Raw genomic sequence first — 22,218 nt, 5'->3', positions numbered from 1 at the left:
TCTTTGCTGGGCAAACTGCTAAGTGTCCTTTTGAGAATGATCCGCCACACTTCATACAGTTGTTACTTCTTTCGATGTTAAGGGTTGGTTCTCTTTTGAAATTAAAATGGTTGTTTGGTTTATGTACGGATGATCCGTTGGATTTAAAATTGTTAGTTAACTTCAAGTGATTTAAAATTCCTTTTTCGTCTATGAGTGCTACATTTAGTGCTTCGCGTGGAGGGAGGGTTTTTGTTAACAATTTCCTTTGGATGTCGTAGTTTTTCATATTATTTATGAAAATATCTCTTATTCACTCTTCTTCTCCTGCGGTTATGTCACACTTTTTTGCCATTTCAGCTAAGGCACCCCAAAATTGTTCGAGGGATTCTCTGTCACGTTGTTTTCTATTTAACAGTTTATGTCGTTCAAATGTGACATTTGTCTTTCTTACGAAAGCGATCGCTAGGAACTCCCAGAATTCTTTAAAAGAAATTTGTAAAACTTTCACCTTGGTAAATTTTTGTCCGAAGATCCTTTTTCCTTCGTTTCCCAGTGCTAGATATAAGACCGAACGTAATTTTTTGTCCGCTTCTTCTATTCGCATTCAGTTAAATTTCTTGGTTTCAATTTTGTTCGATGCTGCTTCTTCTTCGTCGTATCGTCTTTGTTCTTGAGTATTTCTCTCCATTCTCGAGCGTCTTTGAGCATCTGTTTCACCGTCCGTTGAGTTTTCCAAATTTCGAGGTAATGGGTGTTGTCTCTCCAACGGATTGAGTAGATTTTCTATGTCTATGTTTTCTTTAGCAATTATAGCTAATTGAAACAGATCACTCCAGTCTTCCCATGGAATGGGGGGGGGGGGTCTACCGTATGGTTTTGCCAAAAAGGAGGTATTCCTCTCACGTTAGATTCGTTAGTTGACTGCGCCATGATAAAATGTTACTTTGTTGTAGCTAATTCTAAATTAAAACTATTAAAAAGAATAAGGATTTAAGATGAATTAGTCGGTAAGTTAAAACATTAAAACAATGAGAGATCATTCTCTCCGCCGGAGAGAATGGCCAATGAAGGTCATATCTGAGTGACCAGTTAATTAAACTAATATGTTTTGCAGTAATTGCAAAACATGATGTAAATCACAACACACCCAATAACCAGTGTTTAAAATTTGCTTCTTGCCTAGAAACACTCGAAAACACGCTAAAACCACTCTTGGACACAAATTTATATTAACTTGGAACGAATAATTTTTCTGGTGTTTGAGAACAAAAAAAAACAATCAAGTTAACGGGCAACACATAAATCAACATTTAGCTGAATTCTAGAGCAAAAACGGTCGCTTCGCGCAGTCGGCTGGGTGCGTCCCTCAAAAAAATGGCGAAATAGTCTCGTTACGTTTACCAGCACGTTTTTCAGCAGCCTTTTTTTGAGTTGGCTGGGTGCGTCCCTCAAAAAAATGGCGAAATAGTCTCGTTACGTTTACCAGCACGTTTTTCAGCAGCCGTTTTTCAGCAGCCAAACTCGAACTATTTCGAAAACAAAACAGGCAAATTTCCAAAAAAACAGCCGAAAAAGCCGTTTTTGGGCGCTTTTTGAAAAATTTCGACAAAAAAATCGCGTTTTTTTTGGCGCGCGCTCGCCCTCAAAGTTAGTATATATTGGCACCAAAGGCACCTTTAGAAAAATTTTAGGGTCGGTCGGCCAAAAATGGATTTCTTAAAAAGTATCAAAGGGGGGACCCTTTGGGTCGGCAGGGGGTCGAATCCCTGAGGGGGGGCGTCCGCCCCCTCCTCTCTAAATCCGCCCCTGATTTCATCAATTAACACCCAAAATTTTGAAAGGGTAAATTTTGCAAATTGTACAAATCTAAAATTTCAAATTGTAAAAAAACTAAACTGCTTATTTGTACATGTCTTGCTTAACGTTGGTTGAAAACTCGGAGACTTTACCTTCGCGGAAAAAATAGGAGAGCCCCTAACTTTATCTGAAATTCCCATAGATTCAGATTCATTATTTAACTCGAAGATTCTTTCCTTGATGACAGAAAAAGACCAAGCTCTAAAGCTTTTGATAAACACCATCAGAGGAACAAATTGATCTACACTCCACGAAATTCGGCGATCACTTCCATAAAATCTATTGAGACTGAAGAAAAACTGTTCAAAATGAATCAAAGCAATTACAAACTTGAATTCTTAAACCTGGTCTTTCAATGTCAAATCCCTACCTATTTTGCCGGTGTCAGAAAAAATAAGACTAAGCCTTGATGGATAGCTCACAATTCCTTCGACAAAAAAAACTTTTTCAGCAGCCTCCTTTCATCCTCGAATCAGCCCTGAATCAAACATAGATTATTCAGAAAAATCACTGAGAGAAAAACGGGAACCCTACAATCGGGAACTTGGAGACAAAATAGTGAGCTCATCGGAAACTTTAATTAAGTTTTCGAAAGGAGAATTCTCAAGAAAACTGGAATCGCTTTCTCTGACTATAACGGAAAAACAGGTCTTTCAAAGGGAATATTACGTTACCGTGCCCAGCTTGCGTGCCCAGCTCGTGTCTCAATCAAATCTCTCAGCTTGTGTTTTTCCACTCCTTCGGACTGGACGACCGAAAACTGAGACACGAGCAAAAGTGGCAATCTGGCCATCAAATATGGGTTCCAAAAGTCCGACAGTATCAAGGAAAGTGATCCATCAAAAGAAAAAGGGGCAGGATAAACTCAAGTGACACTTAAGCCAAACAAAAAAACGTCAAAGCCTTCCACGGGTTACTTAGCAGAGGATGATTCTTATTTACATACATTTTTTCGGGTTTGTCCGAATGGAAATAATTTTTTGATTGTTTCCTCTGCAGAGATGTTGCTAGAACGCACTTTTTGTAGAACCTCGACTTCTAGAATTCTTTAAAGATATTGCAGAGTCTGTTAAGTTGTTAACCCTAATATCAAAAAAAAAATTGGACTGAGACGGTTTCTCCGACGGATTGCTCAATTTCGATCAAAAAGGAGAACAACTCAAAAAGCGATACACATAGGACGTCAAAAAACGTCAAGATGAAATCCCAATGGAAACTGTCAGTGAACGTCGCTAATCATCTACTTGTGCCAAGATAACCACGAATTATAAAACTTCACTGTGTACGAAGTGAGCAGCCCCACCCGAGGAGGTTGCTGTTATACTTTTTCTCGTTCTCGTAGAAAAACCGGCCCTCCCTCCAATTTTTGACGATCGGGTTGTTCTAGATGTTTTTGATTCTATCGGACAGCAGGGAGTTCTATGAGTTGCAGCCTAGTGGTTTTGAACTCCAGCCATTCAGAATTAGAACCTACTACAACAGGCACGTCTTCAGAACAAAAACAAGTCCTAGTGGCCGACTCAGTTGAAAGCATTTTCGCAGATAGATGGGGTTCCAATTTTCATGAAATCATTCCCGAATTAACCGAAACTAGTCGGCCGAATATAAATCACATTCGGATACACAAACGGACAATGTCATTTGAATACAAAAAAGTTTTCGGGACCAGTTTGTGATAATTCACGGAACTCATTTCTGGATTGGTTCAACTAAATTTTAATAAATGCCAAAAATTTCAAAGGGCAGTCCTAACATTCGGAGCTTCATTGATGGGAGCAGTCTTTTTCTTTCATAGCGGTAGTTGTGCAACTGTAGTTGGAATGGCCGGTATCATTTGCAGAAAAAAAGGTTTTTTTGTTCCAATATTTTGCAAATTGTTTCTTGACTAACTTTACTGGAAGCTCTCTACACTTTATACCATAAGTTTTTTTAGTATTTCGTTAGACATTTGAATATAAAGCTGGGAGTTCTCTTAACTGTCATTTTCTATGACATATCTTTTAAAATTTACTTTTTTTTGCCTATTTTGGGTACAGGAAGGGCAAAAATGAGTTTTAAGTTTAAAAACCAGGTCATGGCTTTCAAAGTATTGAATTTTTAACAGGATAACAGTTATCGACAATTATTCATCAGATGTTTACTGCTTTTAATTAGTACGAAAACCAAAAAAGTATCAGAATAATTTTTTCTCGACATTGAGTTTCGGATAAAAATTTCGGAATTAAAATTTGAAAGAGTTTTAGAATGTTACCAGTACACATAACCCTTTATACTGTTGTGGATTTGGGCTGATGTTTCCTGCCTGAAAATATATCTGCCGTCTCTTGTATAGAATAGAGCACGAAAAAAAAACGTTTTTATTTTGTGGTTGTTTTCATATACTTTTTTGTCATTCCAATTACTCTTTGAACCTTTTCAGCTTAAAGCGCATCAGTTTGGAAATCAAAAGCGTTTGCTTCTTATTCTTTCCCACTTTTTAATTGGCGGTAATTTTGCTATATGTATAATTAACTCTTGAGAAAGAAGTCTTCAACTTCTTTTCTGGCAACCCCGATTCCTTTTCAGCCAGACCATACTGTCTCGAATGACACTTGAAACCAAGGCTGCTCAAAAATTAATTTTCAATTGAAAAATTAAATTTCAGCGAAAAATCAATTAACGGAAATGGAGAAAACTAAAAATCCATTAATGGCCATTATGGCCATTAATGGCGCTCAGTTCGAATGTTTCTCAGTTTTCTTCTTGAAGAGCGTCATTGACGGTTTCAACATTCCACATTCGTGCATTGGCTTTGAGAAAGAGTTGTTCTTCGAGATGTAAAGGGTTGGGCGGCATGACTTGCTGGAACCGCGTTGTAAAAAATCTGCCGTCAGCTGCTCAGCTCACTTTGTTTGGATTTCCACTTTCCACCGCAAAAACATCTTTCTCTGAAGTACCGGAAATGGCCTTTAATTTTTCGAATTAAAAATCCATTAATGCCATTTTGAATATTAAAAAATCCATTAATGGCCATCCATTAATGGCCGTTAATTTTTCCCCCCATTAATTTTTGAACAGCCTTGCTTGAAACAACTAGACACAGGAAAGACTGCAAGCGCTTACAGGTTGCAGCTCATCAATTATTTTTATTATCTCTGTATTCTTACCACATTCCCATTGAAAAAATATTAAGCGGACGTTTACACAATAAATAAACATACTTTTTTTTACTACATGTTTGTTTATACATTTACTGTTCTATATAATAGCCCTTATGGTATGTATTTATTCGTACACTAACCAGGAGAAAAAGAACAAGTGCAGAGTGTCTGATCTCAAGGCAAACGTACCTAATGGGCGAACATTTTTCTTTTCTCATCATAATCAAAAGTCTTACAACTTTTCGAAAATTTTGCGCGAATTATCACGTTTTTTAGCCGATTCCTGAATACAGTATTCTGACGGGGCTAATATAACTTTCTGCAGTTGGTCCTTCTCCCATGAGGGATCCGTTCTGAATGCAGTTAGATAGAATGAAAAGCACGTAAGAACTACATACAACCGGAGTAAATTTTTGGTATACCAATGGCACAGGGACTTGATGTGAGCAGAAAAAACACGGACCAACTTGGCGCAAATTTACAGATGAACTCATAAGCCGAAAAACAAAACTTTTTGCTCATTAAATGGTACTTGTAAAAATTATCACATACAATTGACTCCGACGAGTGGAAACTTATGAGAAATGATGGAAACTGATGAGAAAATTTGTGAAATTTGACTTAAGGCAGCTTCTGCTAATTGCACGTACCCTATAAAGAGCATTGGCTTATAGAGCTTTTAAAAATATAATATTCAACAACATAAAGATAAAGCAGCGTATTTGAGAAGAGTTTTTAAATTCATTGAGTGTTGGAAAATCAGCTGAGAAGGAAAAAAGGGAAGAAAGTAAAAGTGAAAAAAGCGAACATTTAAAAAAATGTTATGGAACAGCTACACGTTATACTGTATTTTATATAATCACATGGATAAAATTATATTTTTGAGACGGGACTCATCATACGTTAAGAAAAAACGCACGGTAATGGGAATTATATGAAAGGATGGTAGGAGAAAAAAATAATAAAGCGCTTTATTCAACACCAGAAAGAGAGAGAAAATACAAATTAACGGTATTATAAAGCAACCATTTACCTTTGCCATTTTCCTTTTACCATTTTACTTTACAGGACGTCTTTTCTGCAGTTGGTATCGAAAAATGCGTTCAGCGTAGTCGGCATTTTTAGCCCAACTAACTGCCTTTCTACCCTTCGTCCTAAGGGGTACAAGCTACACACAAAAAAGACATCAGATACAGCCCCTATCGAATATCAAAAGAGCCCAAATGGCAGGACGCGTATGTGGTACAGTCATCACACGTGTGAACACAAATGACAGAAAAAGGTCGTGGCGAGAATGAATAAAGTGAAGGTGATACAACTAATGCGGATTGAAAGAGGGCTGCAGCCACTTTTATGGAGAGAAATACCTACAGGAAAGGGCAACAGCTCACTATACACTGCTTGTTAAAACTAGATAGACATTTCGTAACTTTTTCCTTGCCTTTTCCTTTCTAATTTATAATACCCACATCACATTACCAACAGTCCAATCTGAGCTGAGTTGTTCTGCGTGGCTACATGATTGCACGGGAGAATTCGGTAGTTGCTACAGGTTATACGCGACCAATTGCGACGAAAAAAGAGCTAACAAAATATCTAACCAGCTAAAATCAAGCAACAACTATTACCATTCATTCCTCATCTGAACGAAAAAAGCCCAATATCAGTGGCATTTTAAATACTTTCAGCTACTTATGGACCTTCACACGGTGGTAGTTTTTCATTGCTATTTGTAAGAATAAAAATTACTGCAGTTTCTTACCTCTTTCTTTTACCTTGTCTGATAACAATACAAAGAAAGGAAAGCTAATCGAACAAAAAGATAAACTATGACTGCTAAAAAGCGGTGATAAATTATGACTGACAAGTTATTAATGATAACACCTATTTTTTTTCACGCTTTGTTGGTATCCCTAACTGATTCAACTTAGCTTCATCGACCAATTCAAAAAAGTCTGCTATTACAAGTTATTTTCTCGAGCGTTCCCCGAGCACTTTAACGTTGCTTCCCAACAAAGTTTCAAAGGCAAAGAGATCTTTTTGAAAATTGATTGAAGTTTCCAGACTGCTAGTTGAACACAAAATGGCATTTTCTGTAGCTATCTGCGGCTGTTAACAAGATCCCCCTTCATTCCTGACAGCTCCAATTCCATCTATCATTCATGTCAGAACCTTTAATTAACTGTACTCTTTCCTATTTGATGACCGGTCATCTTTTGCAACCACGGGTAATTAAAAGTGTCTGAAAATTGCGTAATTTTTTGAAGACAAAAACGCACAGGAAGCAAAGGACTTGAGCAGCAACGTGTAGGCATTACACAAAGCGGATACGTCAGCTCAGTTATAAACAACAAACAAGACAAACAGACAATCCAGCAAAAAAAAACGTTTATTTCGTTTTCCTTCTATTACCACTGGGTGCCATTTACCTTTTCTTTTTGCAAAAGAAAATATAATAGCAGAAAAAATGCAAAATATGAATTCGTTTCTCAATTGATTGCTTTCTTTGGTTGTAAGCGCACTATGCATTTGATCCCAACCAACCATTTATTTTAATTTAATTAAATTCATATCTCATAATCCAACCACGTTTGAATCCGTTACCTGAAAAGGAGATAGAACCCTTTGGTGTGAAAAACCTTTCTATATAATCACACCGCATTTATGGTTGTTTCAAAAAGTATACTCGAAAGCTTCTACACTTCAATGAGGATTGACTCAAATAGTTTTCTTTAAACTGTTTTTTTTTCTTTAAAATTTTCACGGAGTCTCTTTCTTATCGCTTTCTGGCGGACACTTTGATTCAAATAACCAGAGCGTATTATTCAACGTAAATCGAATTCTTTTATGTTCGTGAGCTTTGCTCGCTATAGCGCTACCTTCTGGTCACTAGCTGGTTATGATATAACATCCGACTAAAAGCATAACTAGTCAAAATAACCCATTTTAACTGTGTACTTGTTGAGCATCATCGATATTTGCTGGTGATAGTTATAAACCGTGAACACTGGGCGTGAACAATCGAATGGGCGTGAACAGTTCCTCGGCACACCCGCATGGCTTTTCAGCCTCCACCTCTTCTCCCCGACTACATAGCAGAGCCAAATTCGAGGTGAGAACACAGGAAAAGAACAGCTATGTTCTGAATCAATTCTCAGTCAGTTGAAGTAAGTCGATTTAAGCAATCAAAAGTAACTAACCAACATATACAGGAGCGGATCTAGGATTTTCTCGCAGGGGGGGGGGGCGGATTTTCAAAAACTTTTTGAAAGTTTTGACTTTTTTTGTAGCTAGACCAAATTTAGTGTCCGACCGGTCCAGAACACTATGAACACTATAAAGAAATTTAATTTTAAAAAAATAGGTTGAAAATCCGTTTGTGGACAGCTTTTAAAAAAAAAATTGGCTAAAAGTCTTTTTTTGGCGCTCGCTCCCCTTCAAAATTAGTATATATTGGCGCCAAAGGCACCTTTAGAAAGTTTTTAGGGTCCGTCACTAAAAATAATTATTTCAAAATAGGATATATATATATATATATATATATATATATATATATATATATATATATATATATATATATATAGCGCAGATTTTTCCAAAATCACAATTGAAATTAAAATTGTGACGCTTGCGATTAGCCAGCGTTATCAAACCGAAATAAAGAATTTTTTTGGGTTAACAATTTGTTTAGAAGAATCACTTGAATAAATTGGTACCTTGGCTCATAATGAATTCAAATTTCTAAGCGTTTCCACCACACATAGTCTGGAGGTAACTAATACACCTAGGCAGCAAAGACCCGAGTCTAATACACCTAGGCAGAGTTCAAATCTGAGCAGGGCGTTTTATTTTTTCAAACGTGAAATATTCCGTTGTTTGCTAAGTTGTTTGCTAAATATTTGCATACCCCCCTATAGTCTCTTTTTACTTAAGCCCTCTGTCTACAGCATTCGAAAAAAGCCTGAGAGGGGAAAATTTGACCCATATTTTTGATTTTTTTGTTTTCTCGAAAAATACTTTTCACAATTCTTAGTTTTTTTTTAAATTTCAAAAACATTTTTGAAAAACTCCTTGCATAAACGGCGACACCCAACTTTTTTTACAAGTAGATTTATGGCGCTCGGAAAAGTCAAAATTTAGATTTTTGACCGTTTTGTGAATCTTTTTGACTTTCTTGAAAAGTAGCCTCTCAAATCTGATTTTGTGGCTTCAATGGAGAAAATTGGTAGCGGAAAGCTCCCTTCTGTATTAGCGGCCGCTTTAAAAGTTTTTTATACAAATAGTTATTGCCCTCGGAAAAATCAAATTTCAATTTTTTAGCCTTTGTTTTTAATTTTTTGAATATTCTCGGAAACTACCTTACATTTTCTGAAAATTCGGTTTCAATTCAAAACACGGTTTGAGGGAAGCTCATTTGCTTATGTGATTACGACTGAATTTTTCTGAGGCCAAAAGTTGTTGCCCCCGACTAGTCAATTTTTTTTTGATTTTTTAACATTTATTCAAGTTTTTGAACTTTCTCGAGAACTACACTCTCAAATCGATGATTTTGGGTTCAACCGAAACTTCAGTTGGCGTGAATTGTTTCTGTATCAGCTTCTACGCTTTTTCTTCACACAAAAAGCTTTGATTCTCGGAAATACCAAGTTTTTGTTTTGTTGACCTTTTCTGGACTTTTCTTGCGAACTCCGAAATAAAAGGTTTAATCGAAACAACAGATTGTTGAAAGCCTGCCTTCATAATTGGCTTTACTCAGATTGTTTGAAAAAATTATTGCGTTCAAAGAAATAAATTTTTTGAAATTTTGACAGTTTTTTGAAAACTTCTTGGCTTTACGCGAAAATTACCGTGCAAATTCTCAGGTTGTTTTCAATGAAGAAACTCGGTTTTGGGAACTTTCTCTGGTTAAGCGGCCTCAACTTGGTTTTTGCAGAAAAATTTGGGACTTTTGGAAAGTCTTTTAATCGTTTTTAGACTTTTTGACCGTTTTTTAGAAATTTTTTAAATTTTTTCAAAAAGTACCTTTTCAACTTAGAGGAAAAATCAATTGAAAGAACCGGTTGCGATAATTGTTTCTGCAGAAGCGGCGAATATTTTTTTTTGTAAGAAACTTTTATTTCTGTGGGAAAATTGATTATCTCAAGATTGTACTCTCTCACTTATTTTAGTAGAGAAGCCACTATGGTTTTGGACAAAACCCATCTTTTGAAATCACAATTTTGGTGCCGCATTTGTGTGTAAAATCGCAAGTGGTGCGAAGCTCCACTTCGCCTATGTGTTTAAAAATATCAATCAAGTCAATTTTTGCATTTTTTGTCTAAATTTACTTGTTATTATTACAAAAAAAGCAAAAGAGTAGCACAAAAAATACAAGCGAAAGCAGTATTTATAACTTCAAAAAAAGTAATAATTAAAGTAAAATTATACTTAAGATATCAGCCTCTCATCAAATTTTGTCTAATTCAATCTCAAAAACGCAAAAGTTTGACCAATTTATTGTCTTAAGAAAACTTTTTTCAATATGCAATTAATGGACTAAGGGGCTTAGAAATGATACCACTCTTGACACTCGACGAGTTCCTCTAGAAGTAGTAAATAGTGCTTGTGAAAAATTTTGACCTTACACAATAGATCCTTCTCACTCTTCGAAAGTGGTCGAATCAACAAGACAAAAACCACTTCGAAAAAAGTATTCTTTTAGACCAGAGTCGAAAAAATAATTCTAAAAACTGTCGACAAACACATCAAATAAAATTTTTATACATGTGTCTCAAGTGAAGTCCCAATGGAGGAAAAGAATTTGAGAAACACAATTGCCAGAGCTAAATTAGCTTCGGAACAAAATTCATCGAGTGGTAACTAAAAAGACAATACTTGGGTAGACGCCGGTTAAGCCAAAAGTGAAAGTCAAAAATGAATGATTTTAAATACCAATTATCTACCCCAACTCCGAAAGTATAAACGCACGCATAAAGATTTTTTTCCCTTCAAACGACTTTTGTATATAGATACTGTATCTATTAAACGTGGATAATGTACTATTAATGTAGATACCATCTAACGGCGGCACCATTAGATGGTGAAAACATCTGAGCCTTTAAGAAAAACGCAACTTGTGGGAACTAAGCCGAAAAAATGAGCAGAAGCACGATAGTCCCAAAAGTGATATTTTCTCAGAACACAAAATTTCCAATGTGCAAAAAATACACGTTCTGCTCGGATTCGAATGTCTGGTCTTCATCTTCCAGTCATGGGCGCTACCTCTAAGATAAATGTGTAGAAGTTTTCATTGATTTGAATATTTTATGAAGCACAAAATTTTGTTAGCTACGTTGTTCGGGAGAAAAAACCACTCAAACTTGCATGTACTATAACTGCTATAATCAATACTGAAGCTTTTTTGTTGGACCATAAAATTTGGGGATTTTTTATGGGCACAACTCGACTGCTTTGCCACCAAAATGGTTCCTTTTTTGCGCTATCATAAGAACTCCATTTTTTTTACAAACAGTTCAAATTTAAATTTTGAAAAATCTTTAGCATCTACATCTGCATATTTTGAGGGGAAACGCACACTGATAATGCAAACTTTTGAGCAAATCAAGCAGACACAATACAATCTGAAACTGCGATTTTTAAAATGAGAAAATGTCTTGTTTCCAAAAAGTCCAGTTCCCCGCCAAACTATAGCCACTGACAACAATGGAAGTCCCAAGAATGATAGCAATCTTTTCGCCGAACGGGTAAAACTAGGTGCTCTAATTTGATAAGCTGATGAATTAAGCTGGGAATTCCTGAAGAGTCATGTTATTTGAGTTTCGAATGGAAAAAAGTCAAGTACCCGGTAGCAATAACGTTGCTAATCGCCGGAGTACAGCAACTCGATGTCCTGTAAAACAATTTGAATTTGAGCTTACTCGTGAATGGTCTAGAAAAAGTTCTGCCCCGAGGTTTTCAACTGCTGTTTTGAGGGAGCTCCCAAATAAGTGGTCACAATGAAATAAGTCGTTTTTTGGAAAAAATTTAATGAAAACTCCTGTGCTCCTGGGCATGTCTGTTGACAAAAATTACCCTCTTTCGTGCAGTTATATCAGTTTTAATAATTTAAAATCGGTGGAGCAAACTTGAAGTTTTTCAGATATTTGCTACAAGACTTTGGTAACCTTCTGCGCTTCATTGGTTTCAAAAATGTTCAAGTTGCGTATACTTAGAAACTAAAACACATTGCAAATCAAATATATTACTTTTACTTTTTAAAAAATGCAGAGGTATTTCTAATCTGAACGTTTTCTAGGCGTCAGTTTCCATGCCTCAAATTTACAACCCCAATGAAGATTTCTCCGCCTGCTCAAGTATCAGTGGAACAGGTACAAGCAACGGGAAAAACTCTAGCCAAAAGGGGAGCGGGGGTCGATTGTCCAAGAAGGCGTTCTATTCCAGCACTTTGCTGCAATCTCTAAACTGGAAACTAATTGGCCAACATCCTCACAAGCATCGCAACAGAAAACACAGCAGAGGACAAGAGCCCACTTCGATATCTTTGAGGTATTTTGAAAGAGGCAACAACGACAACAGTCCTTCAGGTATAAGACAGTCGGACCAAGGAGACGGATGTGGAAATCCAGGGGCGGATCTGGAGGAAGACGACGAAGTAGACAGCAGACCCCTGGAACTGCAGATGGACCATCACAACCAACATCAAAACAAGAGCGGATCCAGGAGCAGATCGGACAGGAAACCAGAAAGCTATGCTGCCAGGAAGTCATACTCGTGCTTTAACCTAGCCAATCAGAGCCATCCTAACAACACTAATAACACCGTGATCAACAACAATGCACACACGTCTAAATCTCGCAAAGATAAAGAAAGTGTTCGAGAAAAGGAAAATGCAGTGCGTAAAGTGTCCCACGGTGAAATGTTCAAGGTCACCGCGACAACATCTAACAAATCAGTTTCATCATCATCTAATATTGAGCAGCTGAAGACACAACAGACGAGACCCCTATCCTCCCACCCACAGCTTTTCGGAGGCAGTAAAGGCAGTCGGTCTGCAGTCACGGGTGGCAGCGCAATTAACCTCTCCTCGTCCTCATCTTCGTGTTTCTCCTCAAGTGGGGGAGGGGGAAGGAAAAGCAGTAACAGTATGTGCTCAAATCAATAAACACAAATAAGATACATGCGTCATAGGCATTAATAATTGACGTCAGAACCAATTCAAATCCACTTATATGACATTTATAGCTCTTCCAGATTCTTTTTCAGTCTATCGACGGTCTTTTTTTAAGAACTTCCACCAATCCATTCTCAGTCGATATCATGTAATTTTTTTGACTATTTGGGTTCCTTCTCAGCACGTATTTCAAGTTTTGATGGGAGTTACTTTTGTGGGCTTTGGTTTTCAGGCAGCAGCAGTAACATATCGCCTAAGAAGACGGTGACGATCACTGCCTCCACGAGTGAACTGCTGTCGTGTCTGGGCAGCTACCTGTCAGTCAAGTGCGTGCGACTCCGAGGAACTCTGCAGAATGGGGAGGCGGCTGTGCTTTGGCTGAAGAGTGTCGATCGGGCTCTGCTGCTTCAGGGCTGGCAGGACATTGCATTCATCAGTCCCGCTAATGTTGTCTTCGTCTTCCTTTTGCTACGACATATGGTCGACGAAAAAATAGGCACGTCTGTGGCATTCCTCGGCTGTAACTTTACAAAAAAAAAACTTTTTTTTTCTCACGAGTTCACCTTCTTATGTTTCTTGGTATGACAACTAAAATCTTTTCACCCAATTTTTTTTTCGTACACAAACACTACAAGTACATAACAGTTGATTTGCCGAAGGCTTACACGAAAGCGCTGAAATTGAATTCTGACGTCCCTGTAATTTGCATGATTCGCTCTTGCAAGTTGGACAAAATTCGTCAAAACCAAGAAACTAACATTATTGCCCCGAAAGTAATCAAACTACTTACTCGGTGCTACTCGGTCTGATAAGCCAACAACCTCGTTCTATTTTGTCAAATTTTGTGGCTTGATGTGTCATTTCACATCCCGAGTCGAGATTTTAGGCCCAATTTGAGCGCTTTTTCATTTCGGTGAATTTGCCCGCGCTCAGACTCCGTTTGTATTTTCATTAGGAAGTGAGCGTGAGTTGCAGGCAGTGGTGCTTACGTGTCTGTACATGAGCTACAGTTACATGGGCAATGAGATCAGCTACCCTCTCAAACCCTTCCTAACCGAGGCGGACAGGGAGAGCAAGGAGCGCTTCTGGGACAGGTGTGTGCGCATCATCAACTGCTGCTCGTCTCACATGCTCCGGATCAACAAAGAGCCAGCCTACTTCACCAAGATATTCACTGAGCTAAAAGGTGTGTGAACCTAACTGTTATGCTAGTTAGTTAAAGTAACCATATGAACAGTTTGCGGTCTAAAAACAGAATGTTTTTTTAATGGAGATCATAACGAAGTTCAAATTGGGACTGCGACTTTTTTCTGGTACATAAATGCAAATTAAGTCGGATTAATTCAAATAAAACCTTTTGTGATTAAATTTACATCGAATTCACAAACATAAGACAATATAATTTGTTTGGTGAATTTACAACCCAATTGCTAATTGAAGAAAAATGACTTTTGGGACGTTTCCTTCATTTTATGGCGGGTTTTACATAAAGTTAAGCCGCCAAATTCGTCTGATCAACATTTGATTTAAATGCTTTAAAAGGAACTTTTGATCAAATTATGCTCTTTGAAAGGTAATAATCAAAACAACATTCCACTCCGAATTGGCCATTTCATTTGAATTAGCTGCTTGCATAAAATAAATTCTTCGGACTTGATTAGCTCTCTGAAGGCAACATTCTGAAATGGCACAAAATTGATGTAATGGAATGCAAGAACATGATGTGATGTTTTGAAAAAAAAGGGATCAAGGCGTGAAAAACAGTGATGTGTCAGCTAAAACCAGGTTTAAATTACACTTTTGAGAACAACTGTTTGATGCGGCTGTATAACTTTTCTTTACATTAATTTCAAAAAAAAAATTTCACGCTTTATTCGCAAATTATCCATTCCGATAACAGGGTTTTAGTTTTAACATCAAAATTCTGCCTGTTGGGAATCTCCATTTTGAATTTCAATTGGGCTTTAGACCATTCGAAAGGTTACCTAGAAGTTTCCCTCGAGAGTTGAAGATTTTTCTCCAGTTTTTCAGGTAGTGAACTAACCAAAGTTTGTAAATTGATCTGATTGATTTTGAGTAATTTAGGGTTAAATCTCATAAAATGACCGAGCTCCCAAAAAGTCTGTCTCTTCAATTTAAATTTGAGACGGAAAGCCGTCAACAATAAAGACCCTGTTTAGCTAAAATTTTGTAAACCTCAGGCGAATTCATTGGAATTGAAAACTTTTTGGCATTGGAAACTTTTATTTCTGTATCAACTTTTTAAAAGACTATAAAGCCGTTACTTAGCTAAATTTTCTGCGCCGAAGGTAATTTTTTGAATGAATAGGAACAAAATGGCCGTTTTTGGGACCATATTGGAAATTTTCGATCAAAATTTTTTTGAGCGCGTGCTGTTCCCTCAAATCAATACTGAAGCTGAGGCGCTTTAAGAAAACTTGTTAAAGTGTTCGAACACGTGACTGCCCACGCCAAAATTATCCACAACTACTTTATCTGCAATTGATTTCTTCAATTGTAGGATGACCTGAAGAGTAAGGATACAAAACTATTTGTATACTGTGTGCAAAACATCAATTCCGAAACAATTTTTAATAAATAACATGAAAGCTTTACTGTTTGGGAAAACTCCATTTTATGCGAATTCGGAACTAGGACATCCGAGAGGGTACAGAGATGTTGCCCCTTCGAGTTTAAGATCTTCTCGTGTTTTTTAGCTTATAAATTTTTCCAAAGATCGTTTAATAAAGAAAAAAGTTTATTTTGAAGCCTGCAAAAAAAATTGTTCCTATTGATTTTAAATTTGTGCAAAAACTCTTTTTTTTCGAACTTGTCATAGAGAATCTTTCAAAGCCCAGAGAATTGTTGAATTCCGATATTCTACAGATAGAAAAAAAAAATAGAACAAAAATTCTACAGCATAAATCGAACGTCTTGCTTGAAGTCTAGAAAAAAAGACGGCTCGATGAAAGTAAAAACGCACGAAACATCTTGCAAACGAATGTTTTAAGGGAAGACGCATCTAAAAAGCTGAGATGAAGATCCACCCATTGCTCTATCTACCATTAGATAACGACAAGAAGCGTATATTTGCTCAAAAATTAATCAAGGTTCAAATCTTTCGGATTAGTTTTGCGGAAATCTGGGACTACTTCAATGAAGTATTCATCAGAAAAACAAAATTTAGAATGCCACTTTTAAATAGGCGAATAAGCGAAAAAGAAAGCCGTGGAAAAAGTCTGGGGAGTTATGTTGGAGATGGCGAAGAAATGCGACCTATGCAGAGGAAAAAAAGAATGGATTCGAGATATCTTCCTAAAACATTTTTAAGACCTTTGAAACCCGAAAGAAACTTTCAACAGAACAAAAACTTTAACATCTATTGAAGCCCTGAACGTAGCCTCGATTGACGAAACGGGAATCTGTCATCATGCTAAACTGACAAACAATTTCAAGCGTGCATGTGCTATACAATATAAATCTAAAAATAAGCATCGGGATTTTACAAAGAGTGTCCACGTTAGCAATAAATAAGGAGAATTGTTGTATAAAATGAAGCGGTAAGTTTGAAAAACTTTAAAATAGACACTATCTTTACCTCATGAAAACTCGAAAAACAGTTTACCAAAAATTTCGAATCCAGAAGAAACACTTGTAAGTATTCTCGATAGTCAAGAAATCCTAAATACCGCGTTTGTAAATCGCTCGGATCAGCCTGTTGTAGATAACCATGTACATAAAAAGTTTTTTTGACGTAAGTAACGCAAGGTCAGTTTTTAAAGACGTCCTAGCGGCGTGAGCTTGAGCATTCAAAAAATGGTGCCTTACTCCCACCGATTTGATTTTACTACCGGATATTTCAAGAAAAAAAAGAATTGGTAAATGAGCAGAGAAAAATGAAGTCGACAACCAATTTTGCTGGAATTCAGCCAAACATTTTCGTCAAAAAAGAATTTGGGAAAAATTTTATGAAACGCCCAAATAGAATCCACGATAGCTGTAAAAGTAGGTTATCGCATCCATTTTAAATTTGTGTAATTTGAAATTGCAAATTGGCGATATTTATCACCACTGTTCAGAACTTGTTACGTCAGATATTCTCCGTTGGATTATTCCTAATTTAACTACTCAATTTTTTTTATCTCAAAATTTACTTTTTTTTGGTTCAATTTCATTAAAATCTTTTATGGGCTCTAACATTGTTAATAATGCAAAAGTAATTTAAGAAAATGGCATAGAGACGAAGCTGAATTTCTTCTACCGATATATCTGTAATCTTTTTGAAACATGACATCTGAAAAAAGGTCTGAGCATAAAAAAAGCCGCGAGTCAACTAAAGTCCGTAAAGCCTAAATAATTGCTCGGTTTAAACAATTTCTTCAACAACAACATGCATTCCCGGCATACCGAAGAAGATAACGTCTCTATACCACTGTCAAGGCACTAGAAGAAAAAAGGGAGCAAGATACCACTTGATAGGGATTCTTTTCCAACCGTTTTATGAAGATTCCACACCTCCAACAGATCGTTGGACAGCAAATTGTGTTTAACATACGTCCTGAGAACGGCATCATTTAAAATACATCACGAGGACAATCCAGGATTGTTTGGTATGATTTTTTTCCAAATGTGTGTGTGGGGTGGGGGCATATATTAAAAGAATGATATACTTTAGTGGAAAGAACTGTTCAGATTACATCGAAGCAGTTAAAAACCTTGAATTTTTGTTATCTGCAAAACATTCACCGGACTCAATTTACGCAAACGAAGAACTGAAATAAGTTTTCGCTGGTCCACTGGATTCGAATAGAGGGGCTCTTTCAAATATATTGTCTTATAAACAGAATGATTTTCGAAGTTATCTTCGGCTAAAGTTTATTCAAGTTTTTCTTCAAAAAAATTATTGGCATTTTAAATGATTACATTCTTTTACAAGGAATTTCAAATTCAATCAGTCTACCTTGCTTCATGTTTTACCGGCTCCGATTTTAAATAATTTTTTAATTCAAAGAGTGAAAAAAAGTTTGTTTTCTAGCGGAAAACCTGTACATACCGTTGAATCGAAATGCCACACTATGTCAACCGAAACACCAAAAAGTGCTTTACTCGATTTTTTTTTAAATTATTTTGAATCTTCGGAGCACAACCTAATTGCAAATAAAGTGCTTTAATTCCAAAAAAAACCTTTCAATACTCTTTGGAAAAATCTAATCTGTCAGAAAACAAAAAAATCATTTTGCACACCGGAAAGTCAATTTTGTCAAAAGAGAGAGCTTTCGATTGGGTCGCGGACAACAGAATCGAAGATAGACCCTTGCTACACCGTCGGAAAATAAGAACAGACAACCGGAAGAGAAGGGATACGAAACAGACCCAAATCCAACCTCTCCACAGAATCTCAATTCTTTGAAAAGCCAATCAATTACCAACTGGATACCGCTTACTAGGCCTAGCACTGTCAAAAAAGTTAAAACTTTTCGGGCGGTTTTAGATCGACAGAACAAGGAACCCTTGAGCCGACTCTTGAACATAAAAACTATACAGTAAAATTAACCAGTCACGATTTATGATAACTCATCCAAAAGACGAAAGTTTGTGAAGGTAGCATGATTTAAAATTCTTCTATAAAATAGACTTGATGACTTCGAAGAAACGACGACTGGCTTGAGAAAACCAGCGAGTGGGCTTCACTCCGTCGGAAATTTCGAAAAATTGCCAAGGACCACCAAAACAAACGGAACAAAAACCAGATATCAATTCTGAGAAATAAACGAAAGAAAAGTTCTCCTGTTTATTTGAAGTGAACAATTTTTACACCATTTTCTTGATGTATCTAACGACTGGCTCTAATTGGTTACATCATTTCAAAGTATACCCTCAAGCAAATTTATCAAATGCAGTTCTTTTTTTAGAAAGTTTTGAACTTTAGCACTTGTAGTTTTGTTTTGCGCTTTGGGAAAAATTTTACTCAAGGTTGGTCAATCAAAATCGGGGGGTGTCGTAAAGTAGCACCAAAGGGGAACCTACCTTTTGGATAGTCCCCGCCCCCATCCCCCCAACCAACCTAAATCCGCTGCGCCTAAACTACAAATGTTTTTTTTGTATCTATGATGACCCATAGAGTGAGGAGACACATCTATATTAAGATTAGCAATTGATGGAACACATCAGATTCATAACCGATAATTGACAGATGGTGTACAGAACGGGATCCTTCCCATGGCTTAAGGCCACCTGTCAAACTATCAATGGTGTAACGCAAATTATTTATCGATGTTCTTCAACTGTAATCTAGTTCATTTAGCTACTCTTTAAATTGGACTACCCTGAAATTTTCTTTTTTTTCGGCAGATTGGCCTCGCAATATGTAAAACTGAGTTTAACCTTTTTAAAATCGTTTTTTAACTCTTCGAGTGTGCCTGTTTTGATCTAGATTCTAACCAATCTAGAAGTAGAAAATACGTGTGCATTTGAAGTATCGCCCATTTAGAATATTTTTATTAAAAAACACTCCTTTTGTAAAAATAGGATTGGTAATTATTTCCTGTTTTGGAAACACGTCTAAATCACTTCTTTTGTGAGAGGAGGATTGGAAAATATAGCTTCTTTTGAGACCAAGTTAAAATGGGAGAAGCTAGAATATTTATGATTTTGACTGTTTTAAGGTAACTTCGATTAGCAATTTTGATAGCATTTGCTAATCGCAAAGCGAAAAACATTGAATTTTCTCTGCAGGTTATGGTGCTACTAAGGGAACAACGGGACAATTGGGCAAGTCCTCTGGACTGTCCAACAGACATTCGTACCACTACAACCCCCAAGCACATCACACCACCTACCACTACGATCTGCAACAACAGCAACCACAAAAACAACACCCATACTGCAATTTGCCACAAGCACCCCTCAACCACAACGCACTGCTCATGAACAGTGGTGCGGTATCGATCAAAGGGGTCGGAGGTAGAGGGGTTGACAACAACACCAAACATTCCACCTCTTCGTCCACTTCGTCTTCAGGGAAGCCACTCAAAACCAGCTCCTCCGCCAGTCAGGTGTTGCACTAGCCATCAAATCTTTCTTCTCTTTCCTCAAACTTGCTTCATTTGCTGCTTCAAGTGCAGACAAGTAAGTTTCAATTGCATATGTAGTGGCCATGGCGAAAATTTACCAGTGGCCATAACGGCCTCACGATTCTATAATGAACTTCAAAAAAAGTATTTTGAAAGAAAACGATTTTCCAGCCTGTCTATGGACTAAAGATGAAAACAACCGCCATTTACTATCTATGACACTGGATCTGATGAATTCAATTGACTGCCAGAGTAAACTGTACTTTTGAAGATACTTAGATGTTCTAAAATGCGATATAACTACAAATACCTCAACTTTAACTCGCTATTTAAACTATAAAGCTAAAAAATTTAATTTATTTGTGAATCAGATTCAATGCTGCAATGATACTTACTACTTTTTGCAATTCAATTCCAAAAATTAATTCAACCCAAATTTAATTTGTTAATTTTCTACTTGTTCTGTCTAATGGAATATGTAAATTTAGCCTAATGTGTTTCTCTCGACGCGAAAATAGATAAAAACGGATTTAAAAAATCAGCAAATTTTACCAAGTAAATCGACCATACATTGTCAATGTATTGTCCAAATCGACCGCAATTGCCAATCATCAGTCCAAATTTGCAGTTTTCAAAAGCTCATCCATTTAAACAAAACATCAAAAGTTAGTATTTTTTGAGCTCTAACCATTAAGATCTTTAATACTTGATGTATTACAATATATGACAGGTTAACTTTCTGCGAAAGCCAAACCGTACCTCTGTGTCTTTAATGTTGTACCATCCAGTCTGTGAAAAGCGATAGAAACAAAAACGTACCCAGAAAAGATCCAAAAAAAAGACTACTTTTACTTGCAGATGAACCGACAAATCGAAAAATTAAAATCTTCAAAACACTGTTTACAAAACCCCAAACCTTAAAACCAAATTACTTGCAAATTTGGAAACTTTACAAACAGAGGTGAATCAAAGCTTCGCACTACTTGTGACACGACACATGCAAAGCATGACAAACTAAACCGACAGAAATACCATAGAAAAACGTCAAAGTTCTTTTGAAAAGAATTGAAAATTATCTATCAAAACTTTACCTACATTTGTTTTAATTTTATCTTGAAAAAAAATTCCTTTAAAAAGATATGGCAAAAGATAAGACAATTGATTTTCAATAAGCATCGAAACAAACCTTACAAATTGGCAGCAAAGCCGACGAATCTTGTGCAGACAACCTTGCATAGAAAAAAATGTTTTCATTATAAAAACAAAAAACAACTTCAAGTCTCCCTGAAAACATTTAAAGAAAACCTTTTTGCTCCTCAAACGATTCACAAAGACGACTCCGAGCCAATATATTATAAGCTGAAACCCTTCATGTCGAATGAAGAGAAGAAGAAGAAAAAAGATTTACTGAAATCGGAGTTGGTAAATTTACACAAAAATAAATTTAAACAAAACCCTTGCTAATCGCAAGGGTAAATAAAACCAACGCTTAATTTGCAGACAGAGTATAGATCGAGAATAGCAAAATTTCAGTAATCCTGTGAAACCATTTGCTTACGGAAAAAGTCTACCCGATCGATTGCAACACCAATCAACCAATTCAGTATACGCCAATTCAGTATTCAGGCTAACATATCTGATTCATGACCCAGAGACACCATTACGAGGCCAAACTGTGCACTGGAGAGGCGCACAATTTTGTGTCTGTATGTTCCTGGATTCCAGAGACAAGTCTTCAAACATATTAAAAACTTTGTCGGAAAGATCAAAGAAAATGAAAGAACAGAAGAATAAAGGGATCGTCCTTGCTGCGGAATCCGCTCACAATTTTCAAAATGCACAGTTTGGAATCTTAATGACGGGTTCGAATCGCGATGAGAACCAATTGTTTCTTGGTTGACTTAATTCTGATTTGTATTTGACACTTTATTCTAATATTTCATCCTTTAATTTTGTACGAAACAATTTGTCAAAAACCGTTCACCACAAAAAAAGT

General features: G+C 36.6%; 1 protein-coding gene across 2 annotated transcripts; it reads left to right on the top strand.

The window, feature by feature from the left end:
• Positions 1-4,989: 4,989 nt before the first annotated feature.
• Positions 4,990-20,647, top strand: LOC134850731 (uncharacterized). Of its 2 annotated transcripts, XM_063866618.1 has the most exons (6): positions 4,990-5,095; positions 6,048-8,091; positions 12,274-13,120; positions 13,382-13,645; positions 14,105-14,335; positions 19,885-20,647. In XM_063866618.1, exons 2-6 carry the CDS (start codon positions 8,005-8,007, stop codon positions 20,214-20,216), a joined length of 1,761 nt encoding a protein of 586 aa, XP_063722688.1. In that variant the 5' UTR covers positions 4,990-5,095; positions 6,048-8,004; the 3' UTR covers positions 20,217-20,647. The 2 variants fall into 2 exon arrangements, with proteins under 2 accessions (XP_063722688.1, XP_063722687.1); XM_063866617.1 differs by lacking the exon at positions 4,990-5,095 and having other exon boundaries at positions 5,829-8,091.
• Positions 20,648-22,218: the final 1,571 nt, after the last annotated feature.

The sequence above is a fragment of the Symsagittifera roscoffensis genome, chromosome 1 (genome assembly GCF_963678635.1).
Source record: "Symsagittifera roscoffensis chromosome 1, txSymRosc1.1, whole genome shotgun sequence".
In the NCBI taxonomy this organism is placed as follows: Eukaryota; Metazoa; Xenacoelomorpha; order Acoela; family Convolutidae; genus Symsagittifera; species Symsagittifera roscoffensis.
This window is presented reverse-complemented; position numbering and strand designations above follow the sequence as displayed.

Coding starts and splice junctions, on each gene's coding strand:
- LOC134850731 (XM_063866618.1), top strand. CDS start 8,005: ATGGGCGTGAACAGTTCCTCGGCACACCCGCATGGCTTTTCAGCCTCC. Junction 13,121..13,381: donor GGGAAGGAAAAGCAGTAACA/GTATGTGCTCAA, acceptor TTTGGTTTTCAG/GCAGCAGCAGTAACATATCG. Junction 14,336..19,884: donor GATATTCACTGAGCTAAAAG/GTGTGTGAACCT, acceptor TTTTCTCTGCAG/GTTATGGTGCTACTAAGGGA.